The 26280-nt window shown below is 35.4% G+C and overlaps 1 protein-coding gene across 1 annotated transcript; it reads left to right on the top strand.

The window, feature by feature from the left end:
• Positions 1 to 281: 281 nt before the first annotated feature.
• On the top strand, positions 282 to 24562 carry ZDBF2 (zinc finger DBF-type containing 2). Its single transcript, XM_027123229.1, has 4 exons — positions 282 to 523; positions 2082 to 2186; positions 6312 to 6439; positions 12702 to 24562. Exons 2-4 carry the CDS (start codon positions 2127 to 2129, stop codon positions 19819 to 19821), a joined length of 7308 nt encoding a protein of 2435 aa, XP_026979030.1. The 5' UTR covers positions 282 to 523; positions 2082 to 2126; the 3' UTR covers positions 19822 to 24562.
• Positions 24563 to 26280: the final 1718 nt, after the last annotated feature.

Genomic DNA, 26280 nt, shown 5'->3' with positions numbered 1-26280 from the left:
TTTAGCATGTGAATTTTTCCAAATGCCAACAGGTGCTTTTGGTTTACTGTAGCTCTGTTTCATTGTGGCATGGCACTAGAGATGATGAAATGGCAGGTAATAATGCCATGGGAGTTAAAGTCCATAAGGGTTAAAGATCAAAAATATTTAAAGTTTTTAAATTTTGTGTGTGTGTGTGTGTGATGTTAGACTCATGCTTTCATTTTGCCTTTTATTCAATGAATGTTTTAATTATATTTTAAATAAAGCACTAAAAAGTTTATTTAATGATTTTTCAGAGTTCAGGTTTAAACTCTAGAGTTCTCTCAGCCTGAAAATTGCCACATCTATGAATACAACTTAAACTTTCTTTCATTTTGTTGCTTCAGGTTAATAAGTGACGTAAGTTAATGGAAAAAAGACGAAATTTTAAGTAAATAATTTCTTATATATTCTTTATTTCAGAAGCTGGTTTAATTGATTTATTTTCCCTATAAGTGAGAAGTCAGAAACTATCAAAGTTTCTCATAATAAAAAGTAATGGGTAAGTGAATGTTACGATAGCATTTTGATTTAATGAAGCTTTTCTATTCTTATTGGTTTTAAGGCTGTGGTTTCAATTTTTGAACATTGATTTTAATGAATAAACTTTTTCTGTTGCAGGATAATCTTATCAGAAACACTCATAACGTTATAGGATCATTCTCTTTATTTTTTTCGACAGATAAGAGTGTTTAAAATAATTAGAATTAAAACCTTGATGAAATTATCTCTTAAAATCCTATTTTCACTTTCACAAAACAGCAAAAAAACTCATTGTATTTAATTTATTACTTAAATTTGTTATATTTTGTGTATGTGAATAAATTGTGTGTGTATCATAATTACTTGGGAAATTTAAAAAATTCTGAATTCTAGGCTCTATTCTCAGATTTACTAAATCAGAATTTTGGGGTATGATTTTTATATTCAGCCTGGTTTGGAAACCAGTATGTAATGCAGTATGTAATGATGAAGGATTATAGTTTTGGGGAGGAGGGTAGAAACTTGGAAACTATTCTTTATTTGTAGAGAAATCTTATTGCACTAATTGGAAAAAAATTCTTCATATTCGTTTGGTTTATATAATTGTCAGAAGAGAAATGTCTTTTGTTTCAGAGGCTGTATTAGTTGCTATTTTGTTTTTTAGCAACTTTGTTGGATAAATTACTTTAAAATCTGCCTCTGTGGATTAAGCAGAAAATAAATGTAGTATCTTTACTCTCATGCTAGAGAATAAGATGTTATATATGACACTGAGAGTTCACATAATCTGGGATTTTGTGTAGAAACATAATGGGAAAATTAATAAGCTTTGTTAAAGTATAGTAAATATACTATAGTAACAACTTAGAAATAGTAATTTGTCTTTATAAATTGAGTACTGTATTCAATACTGAATCACTTTCTGATAACTCTTAACAACTTAGAAAATCAATAAAAAATGTAGTCATCTAGGCTTCAAATACTGGCAACACACTACTCTTTTAGAAGATGCATAGGTCTCAGAGAAAGACAGATACTGTATGATATCATATATATCCACGTATATGTGGAATCTAAAAAATAAACTAGTGAATATAACAGAAAAGAAACAGACTCATAGATAAAGAGAACAAACTAGTGGTTACCAGTGGGGAGAGGGAAGAGAAGAGGGGCAAGATAAGGGTAGGGAATTAAGAGGTACAAACTGCTATGTATAAAATAGATAAGCTACATGGATATATGGTACAACACAGGGAATATGGCCAATATTTTATAATAACTATAAATGGAATATACCCTTTAAAAATTGTGAATTGTACTGTGTTGAACACCTGAAACTTACATTGTGCCTCAACTATTCCTCAATTAAAAAAGAAAAGAAGATTCAGAGGTCTCATTTTATTCCAGGCTCATTGATTGGTTCAGTAGCTCATGGTAGCCTTGTCTGTTTTCGCAATTATTAGAAATATGAGTGGGTAGGACCCAAGAATGAATTTCTGGTCTCTGATATTATCATAGCTATTTTCCTTATGGTAATAAGGAATTACTGTGCTTTTGCCATTTTTGTTTTTTTCCAGTTTGAGTGTTCAAGTCCAATAGCCATCTGACTTTGGTTATTCAATATGCAGAACAGACCAGGATATTGCAGCTATTGCTGTGTGCACTATAATAACCTGGAACAGGTGAGAAGATCCTATTACTATGGTTATACCACAAAGGACCTAGTCGTAACTTTCCCTTCTTTTACGTTTAATTAAATTCATTTATTCCTTCATTGAACAGACTATATTGAGACTCTACTAATGGGCAGATGCTGTTTAAGTTTCTAGGGATATGGCCATGAACAAAATCAGTTTCCTTTATTCATGAAGCTTATACTTTAGTGCAGTAAGACAGAAAGTAAGTAGTCATATAAGTTTAGTACATAGTATGTCAGATTGTGATAAATGTTATGAGGAAAATAAAATAGGGAAGAGTGTGCAATTTTAGGTAGAGTGGCCAGGTAAGGTTAAGGAAGTGACATTTGAGTTGAGATTTGAATGAAATGCAGGGGCCAGGCTTGCTTATATCTGGGGGAAGAATTTCTGGGTAGAGGGACAGGAGAGCAAGGATAGAGACCCTGAGGCAGAAGAGTGGTTAGCATGCTAACTAAAAGCCAGGAGGCCAATGTGGCTGCAGTGGAGGTCAGGTGGGGGGTGGAAGTTAAGTGACAGGTGAGGAATTCAGAGCATTAGATTTTGTAAGTCATTGTAAGACAAGGTAAGGACTTTGAATTTTATGCTTTGATGCACAAAAGTTTAAATTTTTGCTATAGTTGAATTTGTCTTATCTTCTTTTGTTACTTGTGTTTTTGGTGTCATAAAAATTGCCTAAAAAAAAAATTGCCTAATCCAAGTTCATGAAGATTGATGCCCTGTCTTTTAAAAATACGGCCACATTAGTGGTTAGAACTTCAACGTAAGAATTTGGCGGAGGTGGGAGGGGTGGACGCAGTGCAGTCTATAGCATTTACACTGTTTGAGTTTTGGATGTTAAACCAATTTTTCATTCCTGGGATAAATTCCACTTGGTCATGGTGTATAATTCTTTTTATATGTTGCTGGATTTGGCTTGCTAGTATTTTGTTGCAGATTTTTGCATATATATCCATAAGATATATTGTCTGTAGCTTTTTTTTTTTTTTTTTGGCTGTGTTGGGTTTTCATTGCTGCGTGCGGGCTTTCTCTAGTTGTGGCAAGGGGGGGCTACTCTTCCTTGCGGTGCATGGGCTTCTCATTGTGGTGGCTTCTCTTGTTGCAGAGCACGGGCTCTAGGTGCTTGGGCTTCAGTAGTTGTGACATGTGGGCTCAGTAGTTGTGGCACGCGGGCTCAGTAGCTGTGGTGTGAGGGCTTAGTTCCTCTGCAGCATATGGGATCTTCCTGGACCAGGGATTGAACCTGTGCCACCTGCATTGGCAGGCGGATTCTTAACCACTGTGCCGCCAGGGAAGTCCTCATCTGTAGCTTTTTTTCCTTGTGATGTGTTTGGTTTTGGTATCAGGGTAGTACTGGCTTCATAGAATGAGTTGAGTAGTATTCCTTTCTCTTCTTTTTGTTGGAAGAGTTTGTGAAACATCAAGTATGGAGATTTTGAAATAAGTATTCATGGTCATAGTAGCTGCAGCTTTCTGACCAGGATTGTTAACTTAGAAGATTCTCAAGTTTTTCTTCAGCTGTGGAATTGTCTCATAGGTGAAGCAATCATATAATGAAGCTTCTGCTAGTGCTAAACTGTTTGATCTTTGATGATATCTAAGACAAGTTTATAATATATAAAAATTATGCTGTTTAGTAGCATTTGTTTTGTTTAATGATCTAATAGTAAACACCTAAATTCATTACTAGGAAGAGTTTTTATTATTGTGATTTCTACATCTCTGCCTTTTTAAAAAAGAAATAATTTTTAATGCTGGTTATAAACATGAGGAGGCAGATAATAAATCTCAAGTTCTCTTCAATATTTCTCTCATGATTGAGAAATTATATCATCACTTGAATGGAAAATTATTTGTTGAACTTTTGCTAGTGATAAAACATGTTTATGCTTTAACTACAAGTTCTAGTCAATAAGCATTCAGTATAATTTTTTTGCTTAAGGTTTAGAATAATAATTTTTAGACATTTGGATACTCCTGTACTAAACTGACATTTAAAAAGATTCTGTTGATGGTAGCTGAGGTAATTTGTACTAACTATAAAAGCTTGAAAAAAATACACACACACACATATATATGTATATATATGATTCAAAGCTTTGGTGAACTACTAAGGCAGTGAAGACATATGGGGCCCAGATCTAGCTGAATATTGATCAGAATATTCAACAGAAATAATGGAAGCCAAAAGAAAGAAAACAACTGCCAACTTAGAATTCTATACTCAGTAAATAAGGTGAAATAAAATATTTTCAGGAAACAAAAATTAAGGGAATTTATCACCAGCAGACACTTATTAAAGGAAGTACTAAAAAGAGTTTTTCAGGTAGAGGGAAAATGATTGCAGTTGGAAGCTCAGAGATACAGGAAGGAACGAAGAGCAATGGAAAGGTAAATAGGTGGGCAATGTAAATGAATAATATCTTGTGAGATTAACAACAGTGGCATATAAATTGGAAGGGGAGTAAATTGAGCTAATACCTAAGGACCTTGCATTGTTCAAGAAGAGAGTGGGGACTTCCCTGGTGGTCCAGTGGTTAAGACTCGGCACTTCCAGTGCTTCCAAGGCAGTGGGTGCAGGTTTGATCCCTGGTCAGTAGAACAAAGATCCCACAAGATCCCACATGCTGTGAGGCATGGCCAAATTAAAAAAAGAGAGAGAGAGAGTAAAAGTAACAAGTACTTTTGATCAGTCAGGGTTGCATGTTAGAGTCTGTTACCACTAATAGACTAGGAAAAAGTCTATATAAAATATAGATCTTTGTAGTCTATATAAAATTGGAATAATAAAAAGTAGTCCACGAAAAAATAAGAAAGCAGAGAGATAGGGACACTGTGTAGGCAAGAATAGAATAATAAAACAGATTTAAAAATAAAAACAAGAATTAACTACAAATGTATCAGTAATAAATTACGTGAAAATAGACGATGTTTGAATTAAACTATATTCAGTATTTTATCAGAGGTCCTAGTCAGGGAAATAAAGAAAGAAAAAGAAAAGAAAATGATAAAGATTAGAGAAGAAGAAATAAAACTGTTAGTATTTGTATACAGTGTGATTGTGCACAAAGAAAATCCTAAAGATATTTAGATGAACTATTAGAATTGATAAGTGATTTTTAAAAACCTTTGGGCCAACATAAAAATAAATTGTCTTCTTAGAGTAAATATATATATGTATAGCAATCACTTTGCTGTACACATAAAACTGACATAACATTGTAAGTTAACTATACTTCAATAAAAAATAGTTAGAAAAAAAGAATAAAAAAATTGTCTTTCTATATATAAACACCACATAGAAGATGAGATTTGAAGAAGGTATTTACAACAGCATCAAAAATCATCAACGTTTAAGGAATATGTATAAAAAATATGTATAAGATTTTTGCACAGAAAACTATAAACATTGAGAGAAATTTAAGAAAAATTTAAAAATTAAATGCACACACATACACAAAAGAAAGTGAAAAGGCAAGCCAGAGAGGAAGATGATACAGATCTTACTCAACTTATGATGGGATTACATCCTGATTGTAATTTGAAAATATCTTAGGTTGAAAATGCATTTAACACACCTAACCTATTGAATATCATAGCTTACCTAGTCTACCCTAAAATTACTCAGAACACTTCATCAGCCTACAATTGGGCAAAATCATTTATGCAAAGCCTATTTTATAATAATTGAGTAGCTCATGTAATTTATTGAATACTGTACAGAAAGTGAAAAACAGAATGTTTTTGTTTGTTTGTTTGTTTTGCGGTACGCGGGCCTCCCACTGCTGTGGCCTCTCCCGTTGCGGAGCACAGGCTCCAGACGCGCAGGCTCAGCGGCCATGGCTCACGGGGCCCAGGCGCTCCGCGGCACGTGAGATCTTCCCGGACCGGGGAACGAACCCGTGTCCCCTGCATCGGCAGGCGGACTCTCAACCACTGCGCCACCAGGGAAGCCCCCCTTATGGTTTTTAGATGCATATTTTAGAATTGCTTTATAGAAAGGGTATATTAATTTATACTTCTACTAGGTGTATAATGAATTTATATTGTGACACTCTCACTACTAATGAGTATTACCCATTTAAAAATATTCATTTTCTTTTTACTTTATAGCATATATCCAGTGATCAACACAGATACTTGACCACACAGAGTAGACAATTGATGTCTACCACTAGTTTGATGGATCGTTTCTTGCAGGATGTTCTGAGGCACCACCCATATCATTATCAAGAAAGCAGGTAAAGTAACTGAGTGGAATAATATTAGCACAAAGTTAGTTATATGTTACAGTAAATGTTTGTGTTAATTGTTCTAATACTTCCTAAAATGAACCTTTGAATCAAGGAATATAACGTGAAATTTTATCTAGTAACTTACCTTTGCAATTATTTAAAAATTTTTCCTAGCTTAGGTAAGAAATTTCACTCTAAAAGTTATGGACTACACTGTGCTTTTTCTAAAGAAAAGTCTTAGGCCAATAAATAATTATATATCATTAAGGTGTTTTGTAAGGATGTCACAGGATTAAACACGGTAAAAAGGTGGGAGCAAACATAACTTTTACGAGATTAGTAACCAGAAAGTTGGTGACAGTAGCCAAGTAAGGGTGGTTAAGGTAAAAACTAAGTTAATTCCACATTAATGGAACTATTTGCTATTTTGTCAAATAGAATTGGCTCTTTTTATAATTTGTCAGTATCTTGATAGCTTACTCTTGTATTAATTTATTTTGGTTTTAATAAAAATAAATATTTTGATAACATTTAAAAAAGTTAATGTCCTATGTTAAAGAAGAACTTCGGTAGAAAATCAGATTATGTACTGTGGTGAGTTTGCAACTACAGCTATACAAGATAAGGCAAAATAGATCATTAGCACATCTGTGCAGAATTATTTGAGTTCAGCACTAGCAGCAGAAAAAAGGATAAACTTCTTGAACGCTTTGCAAGTCACCAACCTAGAACTTAGTAAATGGCGAAAAAGTTTTAATGGGAAAAAGTCAGGAAAACAATATGTGGTTTTCATAGAGAATGAACTTGAGGACATGGGGAGGGAGAAGGGGAAGCTGGGACAAAATGAGAGAGTAGCATGGACATATATACACTACCAAATGTAAAATAGATAGCTAATGGGAAGCAGCCGCATAGCACAGGGAGATCAGCTCGGTGCTTTGTGACCACCTAGAGGGGTGGGATAGGGAGGGTGAGAGGGAGATGCAAGAGGGAGGGGATATGGGGATATATGTATACATATAGCTGATTCACTTCATTATACAGCAGAAACTAACACAACACTGTAAAGCAATTATACTCCAATAAAGATGTTAAAAAAAATTATGTGGTTTCTTAGCTGGTGGAAAGATGGAATTAGCCTATCTTGGGGTCAGTATAAATTACCAGTTTATAGTGTATATAAACAATGCTTCAACAAACATATTTGTACATGCAACTTTTTCTGTGGAGTAGATTCCTAGAATTTGAACTTTGGGGCTAAAGTTTATGGACATTAAAAATATTTTTTATTTTTTAACTTTTCATTTTGGAATAATTACAGGCTTACAAAAATTTAGCTGCAAAACTGGTACAAGGAATTCTTGTGTAACTTTTACCTAGCTTCCCCAAATGTTAAATCTAAAATAACCACAGTACAGTGATCAGATCCATGAAATTACATTGATACCATACTATTTACAGACCTGATTCAGATTTTGTCAGTAGTGTTACTAATGTCCTTTTTTTGGACCAAGATTCCATCCAGGACCACACAGTGCATTGAGTTGTCACAATTCCTTACTTTCCCTTAATCTCGAGTAGTTCCTCAGTCTGTCTTTGATTTCAAGACCTTGACACTTTTTAAAAGAGTACTGGCCAGTTATTTTGTAGGATATTCCTAAATTTGGGTATGCCTGATGTCTTTTCATTTTGTTGATGGTCTCCTTTACTGTGCAAAAGCTTTTAAGTTTAATTAGGTCCCATTTGTTAATTTTTGCTTTTGCTTCTATTGCTCTAGGAGATGGATCCAAAAAAATATTGCTGTGGTTTATGTCAAAGAGTGTTCTGCCTATGTTTTCCTCTAGGAGTTTTATATTATCTGGTCTTACATTTAGGTTTTTAATCCATTTTGAGTTTATCTTTGTATATGGTGTTAGAGAATGTTCTAAGTTCATTCTTTTACATGTAGCTGTTCAGTTTTCCCAGCACCACTTATTGAAGAGACTATCTTTTCTCCATTGTATATTCTTTCCTCCTTTGTCATAGATTAATTGACCATTAATGCATGGGTTTATTTCTTTTTATTTATTTATTTATTTGGCTGTGACGGGTTGTAGTTGCAGCATGCGGGATCTTTCGTTGCAGTGCGTGGGCTTCTCTCTTGTTGTGGCACATGGGCTCCAGAGCACATGGGCTCAGTAGTTGTGGTGTGCAGGCTTAGTTGCCCCGTGGCATGTGGGATCTTAGTTCCCCAACCAGGGATCAAACCCACGTCCCTTTCATTGGAAGGCCAGTTCTTAACCACTGGACCACCAGGGAAGTCTGCGTGGGTTTATTTCTGAGCCCTCTGTCCTGTTCCATTGATCTATGTTTCTGTTTTTGTGCCAGTACCATCCTGCTTTGATTACTGTAGCTTGGCAGTATAGTCTGAGGTCAGGGAGTGTGATTCCTCTAGCTCTGTTCTTCTTTCTCAAGATTGTTTTGGCTATTCAGGGTCTTTTGTGTTTCCATATAACTTTTAAAATTATTCGTTCTGGTTCTGTGAAGAATGCCATTGGTATTTAGATAGGGATTGCAGTTAATCTGTAGATTGTCTTGGGTAGTATGGTCATTTTAACAATATTGATTCTGCCAGGAACATAGTGTATCTTTCCATCTGTTTGTGCCATCTTCAGTTTCTTTCGTCAGTGTCTTATAGTTTTCTGAGTACGGGTCTTTTGCCTCCTTAGGTAGATGTATTCCTCAGTGTTTCATTCTTTTTGATGTGATAGTAAATGGGATTGTTTCCTTAATTTCTCTTTCTGGTAGTTCATTGTTAGTGTATAGAAATGCAACAGATTTCTGTTTATTAAGTTTCTATCCTGCAACTTTATCAAATTCTTTGATGAGCTCTCGTAGTTTTTTTTGGTGGCATCTTTAGTATTTTCTATGTATAGTATCATGTCATCTGCAAACAGTGACAGTTTTACTTCTTCCTTTCCATTTTGGATTTCTTTTATTTCTTTTTCTTCTCTTGTTGCTGTGGCCAAGACTTCTAAAACTATGTTGAATAAAAATGGTGAGAGTGGGCATTCTCGTCTTGTTCCTGATCTTGGAGGAAATGCTTTCAACTTTTCCCTGTTAAGCATGTTGTTAGCTTTGGTTTGTCACATATAGCTTTTATTAAGTTGGGGTATGTTCCCTTTATGCCCACTTTCTGGAGAGATTTTATCATAAATGGATGTTGAATTTTGTCAAAAGCTTTTTCTGCATCTATTGAGATGATCATATGGTTTTTATTCTTCAATTTGTTAATATGGTGTATCACATTGATTGATTTGAGTATATTGAAGAATCCTTGCAGCCCTGGGATAAATCCCACTTGTTCATGGTGTATGATCGCTTTAATGTGTTGCTGGATTCTGTTTGCTGGTATTTTGTTGAGGATTTTTGCATCTATATTCATCAGTGATATTGGTGTGTAATTTTCTTTTCTTGTAGTATCTTTGTCTGGTTTTGGTATCAGGGTGATGGTGGCCTCATAGATTGATTCAGAAGTTTTCCATCCTAACCTTACACCTAAAGGAACTAGAGAAAGAAGAACAAACAAAACCCAAAGTTAGTCGAAGGAAAGAAATGATACAGATCAGAGCAGAAATAAATGAAATAGGGACTTCCCTGGTGGTGCAGTGGTTAAGAATCCGCCTGCCAGTGCAGGGGACATGGGTTTGATCCCTGGTCTGGGAAGATCCCATGTGCCGTAGAGCAACTAAACCCATGTGCCACAACTACTGAGCCTGAGCTCTAGAGCCCATGAGCCACAACTACAGAGCCCACACACCACAACTATCGAAGCCCCGCACCATAGAGCCTGCGTGCTGCATCTACTGAGCCCATGCACTGCAATTACTGAAGCCCGCATGCTCTAGGGCCCGCGTGCCACAACTACTGAGCCCACGTGCTGCAACTACTGAAGCCTGCACGCCTAGAGCCTGTGCTCTGCAACAAGAGAAGCCACCGCAATGAGAAGCCTGCACACTACAACGAAGAGTAACCCCCACTTGCCGCAACTAGAGAAAGCCCATGCGCAGCAACAAAGACCCAATGCAGCCAAAAAAAAATTAAGAAAATGATATAATAAAAAAAATGAAATAGTGACTTAGAAAACTAAGAAAAGATCAATGAAACTAAAAGCTGGTTCTTTGAAAGATAAACGAAATTGATAAGCCTTTAGCCAGCCTCATCAAGAAAAAAAGGGAAAGGGCCCAAATCAATAAAATCAGAAATGAAAAGGAGAAGTTACAACAAACACCACAGAAATACAAAGGATCATAAGAGACTACTGTGAACAGCTATATGCCAATAAAATGGACAACCTAGAAGAAATGGTCAAATTCTAGAAATGTATCAATACAATCTCCCAAGACTAAACCAGGAAGAAATAGAAAATATGAACAGACCAAATACCAGTAATGAAATTGAATCAGTAATTTTTTTTTTTTTTTTTTTTTGCGGTACGCGGGCCTCTCACTGTTGTGGCCTCTCCCGTTGTGGAGCACAGGGTCCAGACGCGCAGGCTCAGCGGCCATGGCTCACGGGCCCAGCTGCTCCACGGTATGCGGGATCCTCCTGGACCAGGGCACAAACCTGTGTCCCCTGCATCGGCAGGCGGACTCTCAACCACTGTGCCACCAGGGAAGCCCTGAATCAGTAATTTAAAAACTCTCAAGAGACAAAAGTCCAGGACCAGACAGTTTCACAGGTGAATTCTACCAGACATTTAGAGAAGAAAATTTTAATTCTTGATAGACATTTCCTGGAAGGCTATACCAATTTATATATAATTTATTGCATAAATTGTATATATATGTATATACACCAGTAGTATATGACAGTGCTCATTTCCTGTCACTTTTGCCAACATTGCGATTATCAACCTCTTTCTTTCTCCCTAAAATAATAGGCCAAAAAGTGTCTCTTAATTAACCTTTATTTATTTATGAGTAAAGTAGAATTTCTCTTGCTATATAGTTATTAGAAATATATTTATCCTATGGATTGTTTTTTCATATACTTTGCTTATTTTTCCATTGAATTGTTTGTATATTTTGGGTTTGTATGCAATATTTATGAATAATAGTTCTTTGTATTTTAAATGTTATTTGTATTTTAAATATCAGAATCTGTCATGTGTTTATCAACTCTGTTATCATGTGTTTATCAACTATATGTTATTTTTTACCATATAGAAAGAAACATTTTGACACAATCTAAGGAGAATTTTTCTTTATGGCTTCTTTCATGTCTTTTTCTTAATTCCATTTTTCTCTTCTTTTAAATATTTTTAATCTTCTTGGAATTTATTTTTATAAGTGGTATATAGCAGTACTTACTTTTTAAATATACTAATTATCTCCACTGATATAAAACATCACCTGTAACATAAAATTCCTGTATTTGTGTGTGTGTATCTACATCTACTTCTATATCTATATATTGGATTTTGAATACCATTTTCTTTCATTGAATGGTTTTAATCCCATGCCAGTACCACATTACTTATGTTTATAAGCTTTCTGAATTATATAGTTCATCTTTAAAAAATTTCATCTCTCTTTCCCCCCTTGTCTAGACATTGTTGGTTTTTCTATTATTTTAGACTTCTTGAAAGTCAGCTCTTGCTTTACTTTTGTTTCCTATTTATTGGTCTTTTTCTTAATTTATATCTTCAAGTTTCCTGAGGTAGGGGGATTTGGTTATTTTTCTGTCTTTTTGAATTAGATGCTCATTTAGTTAATTTCTGTTTACTAATTCCTATTTTAATGGGAAATTTAAAAGTGTGAAGTTTTCATTTTGATCACATCTCATAGATTTAATATATAGTTATTTATTTTGTTTGTAGATAGTTTAAAAAGTTTTCCTTTTTAGCATAAGAGTTATATAAAAGAGTGGTTTTTAACCTTTAATGGTTACATTTTTGGAGGCCTTTTTTTGTTGTAAAGTTAGTTTAAAATGAGTAGAAATACGGATTGTGATTTAGTTGTTAATTTTATTTATTTATTTAGTTGTTAATTTTAAACACACATGAATACAGATGAAAATTTTTTGGGATTTCCAACTTGTTTGATTTTATGATTCTGCCTTCCTTTCTTTTCTTAGCCAAATATTACAAAATTAATTTTAATTTGAGACTGTGTCCTCTAGGAATCTTGCCCAGGGTAGGAAGAAAATAACATTTATTATGCATTTAATAAAAATCTTAAACAGATGTTAGAGTATTTTTATGGATTTTTTCCCCCTTGCTTTTTAGATCAATGCAAAATGAGAGACTTCATATGACTACTGTGTCACCTTCTAGAGTGGTTCCGAATGACGATTTTGTTCCTGAAATAATGACTGAGGATGCTACTGGAGTCAGAGAAGAGATGTCTTCCAAGGCTTCTGAACCTGTTGAAGAGCTGTATTCTAAACCTAGTAAATCTCAGGAATATATACAGAGTGTTTCAATTCGGCCATCAGTTATTCAAAAACTGGAGAAAGGACAGCAGCAGCCCTTGGAGTTCATTCATAAAATTGGGAGCCATATGAAAGAATTTAACCCAGTTGGTATTGGTCATGCTACAAATAGTAGACAAAACGTAATATATTCATCAGTGGTTTCTAATGCTTCTGTTAGTTGTTTACCTGAAAGTTCTCATGAAAGACCAGTTACAACTAATGCTACTACTGGGTTACCACTAGGATCCCATTTGGATTCAGTTAACAAATGTGACCCAGACAAAGTTGACAAATACTTTAAACAGATAGACAGGGGCTCTAAAAACCCTATGCTATCATCCCATCCAGAAACTTCTTCAATAACTTATCAGAAACCTAAAGAATCAAACAGGAAATCTTTATGTATAAATTCAGATAAATTGGTTATACAGGAAGATGTAAAATCTCAGGGTAAAACTTTGTCAACTGGCTCTAAAGTCCGTGAATTTGTGGGTGCTGAAGGCTTCTTAAAATTGGAATCTCTTTCCAGATTTACAGTAAACCCAACAGTCAACCTGAATAAAACTGACATGCCTTCTAATAAAGGAATCTTTGAAGATGGCATTCCAAAGCATCATGAGAAATTCTTTCCTAATATGGATCATACCCAAGAAGGAAAGCATTTGGTCTTTAACAAGTCAGCCTTCTTGGAACAGAAGATCTCAGTGAGTTCTGAAATGAAGTTTGCTGGTGGCTATCTTCAGTCAGCATCTGATCACCATGAAGAGGCTGTGCCAGACCTTTGGAAGGAGGAACAAATTGACCAAGAAGATAAGAACTGTGAATCAAGAGGTTCTGAAATGAGTTCTGATGGCAGTTCCTCTTCTTATTCACTGACGGACCAATCTAAAGTGACTGCCAAAGAAATAAACCTCTTAAAGGAAGTACATGCTGACTTGCAGTATAAGAACAATAAATCTTGTGTTTCTGAAATAAGCTCTGATTATGATGGCTCCCTTCAGTTGACTTCCAACCAAACTCAAGTAATTGTTAAAGATGTAAGTGTTCAGAAGGCAATGCATATTAGGCTGGTTGATGAAAGCTATGAATCTAGTGATTCTGAGATGAAGTTTGATTGTGATGCCTCACTTCAGTCAACTGATAACTACCCCCAACAGCCTGAAAAAGAAGTAAACCTTCCCAAGGGGGCACACGTTGGCTTGGTTGATATGAACTATGGATCTGGTAGCTCTGAAATAAGTGCTGATTCTGTTTTCTCACGTCAGTCAGTGGTTGACCAATTCCCAGTGGCTGTCACAGAAACAAAACTCTGGAAGAAGGTTCACATTAGCTTGGTTGATAAGAACTATGGATCGAGTTGTTCTGAAACAAGTTTCGATTGTGATGTTTCTCTTCAGTCAGTAGTTGACCATCCTCAACTGGCTGTCAGAGAAAGAAACCTGGAGGATAGGCTTGTCTATCTGAAAGATAAGAATCGTAAGCCTAGTAGTGCTAAAGCACATCTTGATTGTGATGTCTCTCTTCAGACCATGACTGATGAACCTCAGAGGGCTGTTGAAGAAATCTATCTTCTGAAAGAGAAGAATGACATTGTGGATATGAACTGTGGGTCTCATGGTCCTGAGATGAATTTTCATCTGATGAAAACAGATGCTAAGTTAGTGCCTGACCAATCCCAAGTGGCAGTTAAAGAAGTAAACGCTCAGGAAGTAGCTCTTGACCTGGAGAATAAGAGTGTTAAATCTAGCATTTCTGATCTAAGTTTTGATTCTCATGCTTCTCTTTATCGATCAGCTAATGATCAACCTCAGGGGGATTGTGGTGAAATAAATCTGAAAGCGTTAAATGTTGATATGGAAATTAAGAGCTATGGGTGCTCCAGTTCTGAGTTGAGTTTTGATTCCGATCCTCCTCTTATGTCAGTTACTGAGTATACTGAGCTGGATGTTGAAGAAATAAGAAAGAAGCACATTAACCTGGAAGATGAGAGCTTTGAGTCAATTAGCTCCAAAATAACTTTTGATTCTGATATTCCTCTTCACTCAGTAGTTGACCAATCTCAAGTAGCCATTTATGAGGAGGAGTCTATTGATCTGGGAAATAAGAGTAATGAATCTTGTGTTTCTGAAATAACTTTTGATTCTGATATACCTCTTCATTCAGGGATTTATCAATCTGAAGTAGCTGCTAAAGAAACATTCATTCAGAAAGAAGAGTATATACACTTAGGAGGGAAGGATGATGAACCCACCGATTCTGAAATAAGTTTGGATTCTTATATCCCTTTTCACTCAGTGGTTAACCATCCAGAAGAAGCTGTTAAAAAGCTAAATCCTCAAAAAGAAGAGTGGGCACCCTTAGAAAATAAGGAAAATGAACCTTGTGGTTCTGAATTAAGTTTTGATTATGATGTTTTTCGTTCAGTGACTGGATGTTCTGAAGATCCCATTAAAGAAAGAAACCTTCTGAAAGAGAAGATTATACACTTAGAAAGTAAGGGTAATGTACCTGTTGTTTCTGAAAGCAGTATGAAGTCTGATATTTCTTTTCATTTAGTGACTGATCATCCTGGCATAGCTATTAAAGAAGTAAACCAAAAAGAAGAATATGTAAATTTAGCAGATAAAGGTAATGAGTTAAGTGTTTTTGAAACAAATTTGGATTCCAATATCCCTCTTCAGTCAGTGATTCACAAACCTGAAGTGGTTGTTAAAGAACTATGGCTTCAAAAAGAAAAGCAAGCTAAGTTAAAAGGTAAAAGTGCTAAATTTAGTGGTTCTGAAATAAACTTAGATTCTGATTATTCAATGACTGAAACTCAAATAGCTGTTAAAGAAATAGATGTTCAGAAAGAAAAACGTGTTGTTCTAGAGAACAGGAGTGATAAATATAGTGGTTCTGAAATAACTTTGGACTCTGATGTCCCTCTTCAGTCAATGAATGAAAAACCTCAAATAACCATTTTAAAGGAGGACCATGTTGACCCAGAAGATGAAAGTACTGTACATAGAGGTTTTGAAAAAAATTTGGGTACTGATACCCCTCTTCATTCAGTCATTGACCAACCTCGACTAGCCCTTTTGAAGGAAAAACATGTGGATCTGGAAGATACAAACAATGAATCTAGTGATGGTAAAATAGCTTTTCATTCTGATGACCCTCTTCAGCCATTGACTGAACAATTTCAGGAAGTGGTTGAAAAAACAAACCTGTGGAAAGAAGAGGGTATGGGCCAGAAGAATAAGGTTGATGAACCTAATGCTTCTAAATTAATACATAATTCTGATGTTCCTCTTCTGTCTGTGTCTGATCAACCTGAAGTAGCTGTTAAACGAATAAACCTCAAGAACGAAGGTCATGTGTACTTGGAAGATAAGAACAGCCAATATAGTGGTTCTGAAATGAGTTTGAATTCTGATCTCTTGGTTCAGTCAGTAGTTAATCATGCTCAGATAACTATTTTGGAGCAGGAGCATACTGAGCTAGAGGATAAGCACAATCAATCTTGTGGCTCTGAAATAAGTTTTGATTCTGTTGACCCCCTTCAGCCAGTGGCCAACCAGCTTAGAGAAACTGTTAAAGAAGTAAGCCTTTGGAAGGATGAAGTTGACATGGAAGATAAGAGAGATGAATCTAAGTGTTTTGAAATTGTGTATGATTCTGATGTCCTTTTTCAGTCAGCGGCTGGCCAAACTAAAGTTGTTAAGGAGATCAACCTTTGGGAGGAGGATGTTGACTTGGAAGATAAGGTGGTCAAACCTAGTGATTCAAAAATAGATTTTGTTTCTGATGAACCTCTTCAGTCTGTGGCTAATGAAATTCAAGAGGCTATTCCAGAAATAAATCTTCTGAGGGAGGGACATGTTTGTCTGTGTACTAAGAGCTATGAACCCAATGATTCTGAAGTCATTTATGTTTCAAATGCCCATCTCCAATCAGTGGTTGAGCAACCACACATATTGGAAGAGCAACAAGCCAGTTTGGAAGATAAGAGCAATGATCCTTGTGGTCCTGAAATAAGTTTTGTTTCTGATGATCCCCTTCAGTTAGTGACTAGACCGCTTCAAAAAGCTGTTGAAGAAATAGGTCTTTGGGAGGAAGGCCATATTTACCTGGAAAATAAGAGATATAAACTAGGTGATTTTGAAGTAAGTTATGATTCTGATGTTGACTTCATAGCTGGGCATTCTCCTGTGGCTGTCAAAGAAATAAACTTGCAAGAGAAGGATCATGACCTTCATAAGAACTGTGAATTTAGTGTTTCTGAAATAAAATGTGATTCTGGTGTTCATCTTCAGTTAGAAGTTGACCAACCTCAAGTGGTTTGCAAAGAAGTAAACCTTCAGATGGAAAAGCATCTTGGCATGGAAGAAAGAGTCAGTGAACCTAGTGATTCTGAAATAGTGTGTGATTCTGATGTTCCTCTTCAAATAGTGATAAACGAACAAGTGTCAGACAAAGAAACAGATCTTCAGAAGATGCTATTTGTGGACCTGATGACCAGTGATAACGATTGTGAAATGATTTCAGATTCTGATGTCCATTTTCAGCCGGTGATTGACTCACCTCAGATGACTGTCAATGAAATCAGCTGTATAAATGAAGAAAGTTTTGTTCCAGAAGATGAGAACTGTGACTCTTGTGATTCTGAACTAGAATATCCTCAATCAGTGACAAACCATTCCAAAAAGGCCTTTAAAGTAGTAAACCAGAAGCAAGACTATATTATTCTGGAAGAGACAAGCTGTGAGCCTTATATTTCTGAACTAAATTTTCAAATTGATGCCTCTCATCAGTCCATGACTTCCCAGTCACAAGAGCCTGGGAAAAAAAAGGCCAAATATATTGACCCCAAAGATAAGAGCTGTCAATCTAATCGTCCTAAAAGAAATTTTGAACGGGAGGAGACTTCTCAGCCAGTGACTCAGCAACGCCAGAAGGCTAACAAAGGAGTCAACCTTTGGAAAGATGTCGAAAATATTGGCCTAAAAGATAAGTACTGTGAATCGAGTGTTTCTGCAGTGGATTGTAATGAGTCTCCTGAGTTGGTGATTCATCAAATGCCTGATAAAGAAAACCTTTTGAAGTTAAAACATACCAATCTAAAAAGTATGAGCTGTGAACCTTGTGGTTCTGGGAAGAATTTTCAATGTGATCCCTCTCTTCAGTCTGACAATGACCAGCCTCAAGAAGCTGTTAATAAAATAGACCTATTTGAGAAGACGTCTTTTGACCTGAAAGAAACAAACCATAATTCCCATTCAGGCTCTGTTCCCATGGTTGATTCTATACGGAACCTGGAAAAAGCAAAGGAAGTCACGGAAGATGATCCTGATGAACCAGTTCTTGAAGGCTTGCCTCATGTCCCTCCTTCATTTGTGGGGAAAACATGGTCTCAGATAATGAGAGAAGGTGACGTGAAAATTAATGCTGTCGTGAAGGAATTTAAGAAAGGTCGTTTCCACTGTTACTTTGATGATGACTGTGAGACCAGGAAAATTAAAAAAAAAAAATCGAATGAAGGAAAAAAGGTTACCTGGAGTGACCTCAATCAGGACACTACATCAATTCAAGTTCTTTCGAATTGTGATGATAATGCAGGTGGTATTTCAGATATTGATGACTTTTCAGTGGCCTTAGATAAACCTAGCCATTATCCTTCAGCAAAGAAGCATTTTGAACAAACATGCCGAGTGGCTTCTCCACGCCAGGCTATAAAAGTCAGCCATGGAACTCAAACCAATCTTGCAAGTCACCCAGGGACAAAAAGAAGAATAACTGGACAAGAGAAAGACTCTCCAGTAAGGAAGCGTTTACTTTTACAGAATGACAGAAAAACAAGAAAGAAAGTAAAAATTGGAAAAGTTGAATTTCCTGAGTCCTGTATTACAGTTTTGAAGCCTTTGCAACCAAATGCCTTAATTTATGTTCTTTCTTCAAATATTAAGCTGAAGAAAGGTGAATCCAACGACTTCTCTAAAAGGAGGCACGGTAGTAGAAATAATTGGGATCTTAGCATACAGTACAAATTTAACCAGAGTTCCTTTAATTGTTATGACCCATTGAATAAACAGATTGTAATTGATCCTTCTTTGAACATAGAAGTACCGGGGCCTGACAGGAATAACTGTATGGAAATTCATTTTAGCCACCTAAATTCTAATGCAGGAGATGATGATACTTATGTACAAAGCTCTGCTTCGGCACCTTTTATGACAGTGTCAGTAGGACATGAATTAATGGCACATCAGGAGGCCAGTGAATCTGTGTTTCTGGAAAAATCCAAGATTTTGAATTCTAGTGAGGTTTCAAAAGAAAGTAATTTCCAGTCAACTCTTTTAAATCATGATGTTGCCAAAATTTCTCTGAAATCAATTAGAAATAAGTTTTTGGAAAGTAAAAGGAAAATTCAGAGAAGGAAGTTGACAACTAATAATAAGCCAGGTTTTCCCAAAGAAGACTGTAGACCAGTTATTCCCCAGCAAAAATCCAGAATTGCTTCAGAAAAACGGTCGATTTGGATTCAGACCAAACTAAGTGATATAATTAAAAAGTATATTCCAAAATACTCTGTGTTTTTGCGTCACAAATATCGGTCCAGGAGCACTTTTGTTAGGATGCATCTTAAGAAGAAAAACTCTGCTGTCAGTAGGTTAAAGAAGGCAAAGAGACCAGCTAAAATTCTTTCAAATGCCTCGATTCCATCAGCTGGAGCTGAAGAGCAGTCAAGAGCTATAGCAAGCTCTTCTCCCAAGCAACCTGTGCGGGGCTCTTCTGTCGTTGCAGGAAGTAAGAAGAATGGTAATAAAAAACGCCCTAGAAGACAACAAAGAAAACCTTCTAGACCTGTTAGAACATATGCTTTGAGAAGTATGTATTCTGGTGTACCATATTCTGATAGAATGAGGACACGGCTCTCTAACAAATTGTGAGGTAATGAGGTAAACTAGAGGTGTTTCTATTAAGGGCTAGTTGAAGATTCAGTACTTCAATTGAAAATATATTTGGTACCTAGTGTACATAGCTTTCCTAACTTTGGTGGAAAAAATGCACCTTCAACTATTTTGCTATAGACTTATTTTTCAGAACTTTTATATTAATTTAAAGTTAGTGTTTAGGGTCCTTTTTTTTCAAATTAAAAAACTTCCTTTGTCCATTTGCTGTGGAAGAGCTTCATCTTAATTTATATCACATAATTTAGCACAGTATATACAACTTTCTCCCTCAAATCATGTCCCTCTTATTTATTTTTTATGATTGTGTCTCTCATGTCAGCAGGTTATATTATTGCAAAAATGGATGTGGCAAACATAAAATGCTTTTACTTTTTAAAAATTGGAACAAATGAATATGTAGTTATTTTCTGTGTGTTTTAGAGTGGCACTGTCAATATCATATTCTAACTAGATAATTAAAAAGAAGAAACTCTAATAGATTATCTCAGCTTTTGAGTGGGATTAACCTAAATAATCACACACAAAATATAATTTATCTTTCTTTTAAAAGCATTCCAGAGAATGAGATTTCATAAACTTTAATCCAGTTTAAAAAACTGCCCGGTGATTTTACAAACATAACACAAACTCTTCCTCCTTCATTTAAACTGAATCTGCAGGTATCTAACTTTCCTCATTTGGACACATGCGTACATGCAATCTCTGCAGGTTTTTCTTTAGCATTATTAGACCTTAAGGGGAAAATGATCTTGCCAGTGTGATTATGCTTTTCTACCACCTTTTCTCCCCTCCACCTGAAGGGTTGGTGGTTTAATGTGAGAATCCAGTTATCTTATGGCCTTATCTCTTAAAAATATTTTAGATGTTTCCATATCCTTTTTAATAGCTTGAACTGAAATGACTGGTTTGGTAATTTGGGCAGATCATTAATTGTTGTTATTAATAAGTTATAATCTTAATAATTCAAAAGATCTAATAAAAACTGATAACTTAAGTGGTGGCCCATTTTGCAAGTGAAAAACTGTATTTGTGCATTGGTTTGGCTTTCCTTCAATTTGCTAACTGATTTTGGTAGTTCACATAAAAATGTCAAGATATGCAGTTTAGGTCTGAGGTACTCAGAAAGTCTTTAGATCCTTTATTCAGGGATACTGGTTGAGCTGGTACAGATAATTATCCTGTTAAGTCAAGGATCCTGGATCCTTTTCTATCACTGATGTTAAAGAGAAACATGAATTTCAGCTACTACATTGTATAAACCATATTTTATTGAAACTAGATCAGTGTACCATGATTTCAGAGATAAAAATTTGTTATCTTAGAATTAAGTATAGTGTAACAGTTGGTTTCTAAATGTAGTTTTATTTCAGGGGCCATTATTGAACCTGTGGGTATGTTATGGTGTCACGTTGTAATTTCTGTACTTGTAAATTTAAAACAGTAATGATATTGAAAAAAATGGACAAATGTTTATATTTTTAGTTCCAAAGCAGCTTCAACTTTGCCTCATCTACAAATATTTTAATTTCCTTTCTTAAAATATCTGTAAACCACTAGTTTAATCCTCCAATCTGAATTTAGAAAGAAAACTGTCCTACTGATTAGGAAGTAAACAAGCAGCTAATTCATAAAAATATTCTATTTGTGGGTATTGTTTTTTTTTTCCTTGTGAAGTAGACACATAATTCCCTTGAGTATTGTTGGTAGGCATTCTGCCATCTTTTAGTGTCAGTTTAAAAGCAAGAGATCATACGGAAAAAATGTACCATGTAATTATGATGTATCATATCTATTGTGATTACATCGTGCACAGAGAATAGTTCTTATAATTCAAGTGATAAAAACTTGAAGTTGAAAAAAAATACCACCTTTTTCACATTGGAAACTTCTAAGTACCATTTTTTTTTTAGAGGAAAAGGTTTATATCTGAATTATATTAAAGTATAAAATAGTCCTGATGATTTTTTTAAAACATTTTGGAAATGTTTACTAAGTTCCTATAATCATTATTATTTTAGACAGGCTTGAAAACTTGAAATTGTAAAAGTTATAATTGAAATTAAATAAATAGTGAATAACTTTCAGAATTTGGTAGGATACAAGAGTGCCCCTTTGTCAAAATTTGTTTTGGCTTAATTTGCGAATTAGGTAAAAATTAGATGTTTTTTGTGTATTCAAGTATGCATTAAATTCTTTTAATAGTAAAAAATCGAATTATAACCATAGTGAATATTTTTATTAATCTTGTCCTTGTTCAGTATCTTGCATAGATGTTTACTATAATTGTTCCAAATTGTGCAGTATGTAGACAACGTTGTGTGAAGTGTGTTTTGGATTTGTGCATTTAACTTTTTTGTGTAACTAGGGCTCTGAGTGACAGGTTTTTTTGCTAAAGAGAAACTATATTTAAATATTCAAATAATTATATATTTCCATGTAAAACTAATGTGAAGAGTAATGTATTTTTTATAATGCAATTTAAAGAGTAAGTTTGTTTTCAAAGTTATCAAGATAAAATTGATCAAATAATTGAAATTTGCCTCTACTTTCTCTTCATGTTAGGAACTTTATCTGGGAATACTTAAGGAATCATAGATTAATGAAAACAGAAGTTCATTTTATAAATGGTCCTAGAGATAATAAATAGGGGAATATAAATGTTGATGCTGGTGAGAAAATAGTTTAACCAAAGATATGCAGGTTATGTTCAATGAAGTAGTTACTTCAAAGGATTAAAATTAAACAACTGTTTCTTTGGTGGAGTGGTGGGTTAGCAACTTTTTACTTTGTATACCTGTATTGGAAGAGTCAGTGAACAGGACTGAGTTCAGGAGGCAGTATCTATATCATTATTTGACACCTACTGGAAGAGAGAACTTGGGTGCCTCCAATACCATAGCGTATGTTTTAAAGAATGAGAAAACATGGAAGAGTGTATCTGTGTCAGTGAGGTCAGTGCCTTTGGCCTCAGCAGTATTGACTTCTAGAGTTTTTGGTCCAGGATTATATTGTTAAGATGAACAACAGACTTCTCTTTATATAAAAAAGTTAATAGAGTAAAAATGTAAGATGGAAGCTCATTTTCAATAAAGGACTTTTATGTATAGAAAAAAATGTGGAAATATGTGAAAAATCATGTAATTAGGAAATTACACATCAAAATGTCAACGTAAGAAGATTACAGGCTGAGGAAGAGTCTCAACATTTCCTTATACTTCATTGAGACCGTAAATAGTAGGGAAGTAACAGTATATTTAATGTTTCCTTTGTTCCTCTTATACTTGATTGTACAATACATATTTAAAAATTTCTCCCAAAGTATTTTAAATTATTTACCTTGGCTAAGGAGTTGTCTAGGATGAACTATAGTTTGTTGCTGAATCTTTGAAGTATGAACTTTTACTTTTCTCTATGTTTATAATTTATTACATGCATGTTGCTTTTTTCATGCATTTTATTTTCTGAATTTTTAAACTGGACATGTATGTGTACATGTTGAGCCTTCACTAAGTACCAGGCATTGTTCTAGACTTTTAACCTGTATTATCTCATTTGATTTTCAAAGAGCCCTTTTGAGTTAGGTACTATAGTTGTGACTAAATAGCGGATGAGAAAATTAAGGCATAGAGCCTCAATTTTGGGATTACAAATGAATGTTGACTGTAATCAAATGGGGATTACAGATAATCCCCATTCCCATCCCCAGTCCCAGGCTGCCCCTAATCTACTGTCTGTCTTTATAGTTTAGCTTTTTCTGGACATTTCATATAAATGGCATCATACAATATGTTGTCTTTTGTGTCTGACTTTTTTCATTTCCCAAAATGTTTTAGAGGGTCATTCATGTAGCATGTATCAGTATTTTCTTCTTTTTTAAATTGCTGAATAATACTTACAATTAGTTTTTAATGAAGCTGGTGACAGAACACTGGTCTTCTGATGATAAATATGATAAAAACTGTTAGGTTTGAGGCTAGATGTTCCTTTATGCCTCTCACACCTGTTATCCTCGATCACTACCCCAAATCCACGACCACCTGCATATCTGCCTTTGTGAGTGCTCTTATTGCATACTTGAATGCTTTATGCTTCCTCTGTCTTTGACTCTTATTTCCTTTACTGACCATCTTGGCATTCTTTTCACTGTGCTTTGTGAATTTTCATTTTCAGTGTCAACTGTGTGTTCCCAATCCTTTCATTATGAATTGCTTGCAAGTGACCAAACTGAGATTCATATTCAAGTTGCCCTTTATTCTAACCTACATGAGCAGTAAAGCCAGGAATTGTTGATGATGTACAGGTCATAGTGAAAGTTCTGGTTTAAAATTACTGTACTACATAACCACAGTGTACATCATCAAAATCAGGAAATCAATATTGATACAATACAACCCTCTACTCCACAGGCCTTGTTTGGATTTTACAGATTGTTCCAAAATATTCTCTATAGGTCCAGGATTAAATTCAGGGTCACATACTGTCGTGATTCTAGTTTCCTTCAGTATGGAGCCGTTCCTCAGCCTTTATTTTTTATAACTTGACATTTTGAAGTGTACAAACAAGTTTCTTTGTGGAATGTCCCTCATTTTGAGTTTGTGTGATGTTTCTTCATAATGCTTTTCTTTGTGGGGGCAGGGCAGAAATTCTGTGGACTTCTCAGTGTATCATAACAGAAGCCATGTGATGTCAATTTGAATAAATGTGGTGATTGAAGATATCCAGTTTTTGTTCATGCTTTAGACTAAAAGCTTTTAATAATCTGAAATGGGGGCTCTTATAGAGGGTAAGATGAGTTATCAACAAATAGTTACATTTTTTCACAACCGAGCTTTGAGGCAATTGTAACTGTGAATATTTTATCTGTTATGTTTATCATCTACCCGATCATAGATAAGACAGTTACTTATTCATACGTTTAACAAATATTACTTAGACCCCTACTATGTGCCTTGCCCTATGCTGGGTGCCAAGGATCCAAACATCAATCAAACAGGTCTCTAGTTGCTAACTTTCATTACTGATATGAGTGAAAGACAATTTCAATAGTGGTAAGTCTGGAATTACAACATAATTCTTAGGCTTTCAAAAGATCATTAAAAAACCTGTATAGATAACACAAGATACTGCTGTTTGGCATTGAAAAATTCCTCAACTTTCTACGTTGAGGCCCATTGCAAGGCATTTCTCATGATTACCTGGAAAGATTGCTTTCCTGTGTTTGCATTATTATGAACAGTCTGTCCTGTGTTGGTTTGACGCACCAGGATGAAGTGTTATATAGACTCAGTTACCCATCTTAATCACAGCACAAAAATGACTTCCTAAGGAAAAGTTGATATCTTCATCAGATGCTTATTTTAAAAAAATTTTTAAAAAGTTAATTGAAGTATAGGTGGTTTATAATATTATGTTAATATACAGCATAGTGATTTAGTATTTTTGCAGATTACATTCCATTATAGGTCATACAAGATAATGGGTATAATTCCCTGTGTTATATAGTACATCCCTGTGGCCTATCTTTTTTTTTTTTTTTTTTTTTTGTGGTACGCAGGCCTCTCACTGTTGTGTGGCCTCTCCCGTTGCGGAGCACAGGCTCCGGACGCGCAGGCTCAGCGGCCATGGCTCACGGGCCTAGCTGCTCTGCGGCATGCGGGATCTTCCCGGACCGGGGCACGAACCCGCATCCCCTGCATCGGCAGGCGGACTCTCAACCACTGCGCCGCCAGGGAAGCCCCTATCTATTTTATATATAGCAGTTTGTATTTGTTAATCCTATACCTCTAATTTATCCCTCCCCCCTTCCCTCTCCCCTTTGGTAACCACAAGCTTGTTTTTTATATCTGTGAGTCTGTTTCTCTTTGGATACATATATCTGTATTATTTTTTAGATTCCACATATGTGATATCATACAGTATTTGTCTTTCTCTGTCTGACTTATTTCACTAAACATAATGTTCTCTAGGTTCATCTGTGTTGCTGCAAATGACAGTATTTCATTCTTTTTAATGGTTGAGTAATATTCCATTGTATATATATACCACTTAAAAAAATTCTTTTTTTGGCTGCATTGGGTCTTTATTGCTGCGCATGGTCTTTCTTTAGTTGTGGTGAGTGGGGGCTACTCTTCGTTGCGGTGCGCAGTACTCTTCTAATTGTGGTGGCTTCTCTTGTTGTGGAGCATGGGCTCTAGGTGCGTGGGCTCAATAGTTGTGGTGCACGGGCTTAGTTGTTCCATGGCGTGTGGGATCTTCCCGGACCAGGGCTGGAACCCATGGCCCCTGCATTGGCAGGCGGATTCTTAACCGCTGCGCCACCAGGGAAGCCCTATACCACATCTTATTTATCCATTCATCTGTTGATGGACGTTTAGGTTGCTTCTCTGTCTTGGCTGTTGTAAATAGTGCTGCTATGAAGATTGAGGTGCATATACC

Source organism: Aethalodelphis obliquidens, unplaced genomic scaffold (assembly GCF_003676395.1).
Source record: "Aethalodelphis obliquidens isolate GAN/ISIS:26980383/991018 unplaced genomic scaffold, ASM367639v1 scaffold2, whole genome shotgun sequence".
In the NCBI taxonomy this organism is placed as follows: domain Eukaryota; kingdom Metazoa; phylum Chordata; class Mammalia; order Artiodactyla; family Delphinidae; genus Aethalodelphis; species Aethalodelphis obliquidens.
The sequence above is the reverse complement of the archived record's forward strand: the minus strand, read 5'-3'. Positions and strand labels throughout refer to the sequence as shown.

What these genes read in the sequence shown, in the direction of transcription:
- ZDBF2 (XM_027123229.1), top strand. Translation starts at nt 2,127, where the DNA reads ATGCAGAACAGACCAGGATATTGCAGCTATTGCTGTGTGCACTATAAT. An exon ending in ACTATAATAACCTGGAACAG is followed by an intron (nt 2,187 to 6,311) that starts GTGAGAAGATCC and finishes TTTACTTTATAG; the next exon opens with CATATATCCAGTGATCAACA. An exon ending in TATCATTATCAAGAAAGCAG is followed by an intron (nt 6,440 to 12,701) that starts GTAAAGTAACTG and finishes CTTGCTTTTTAG; the next exon opens with ATCAATGCAAAATGAGAGAC.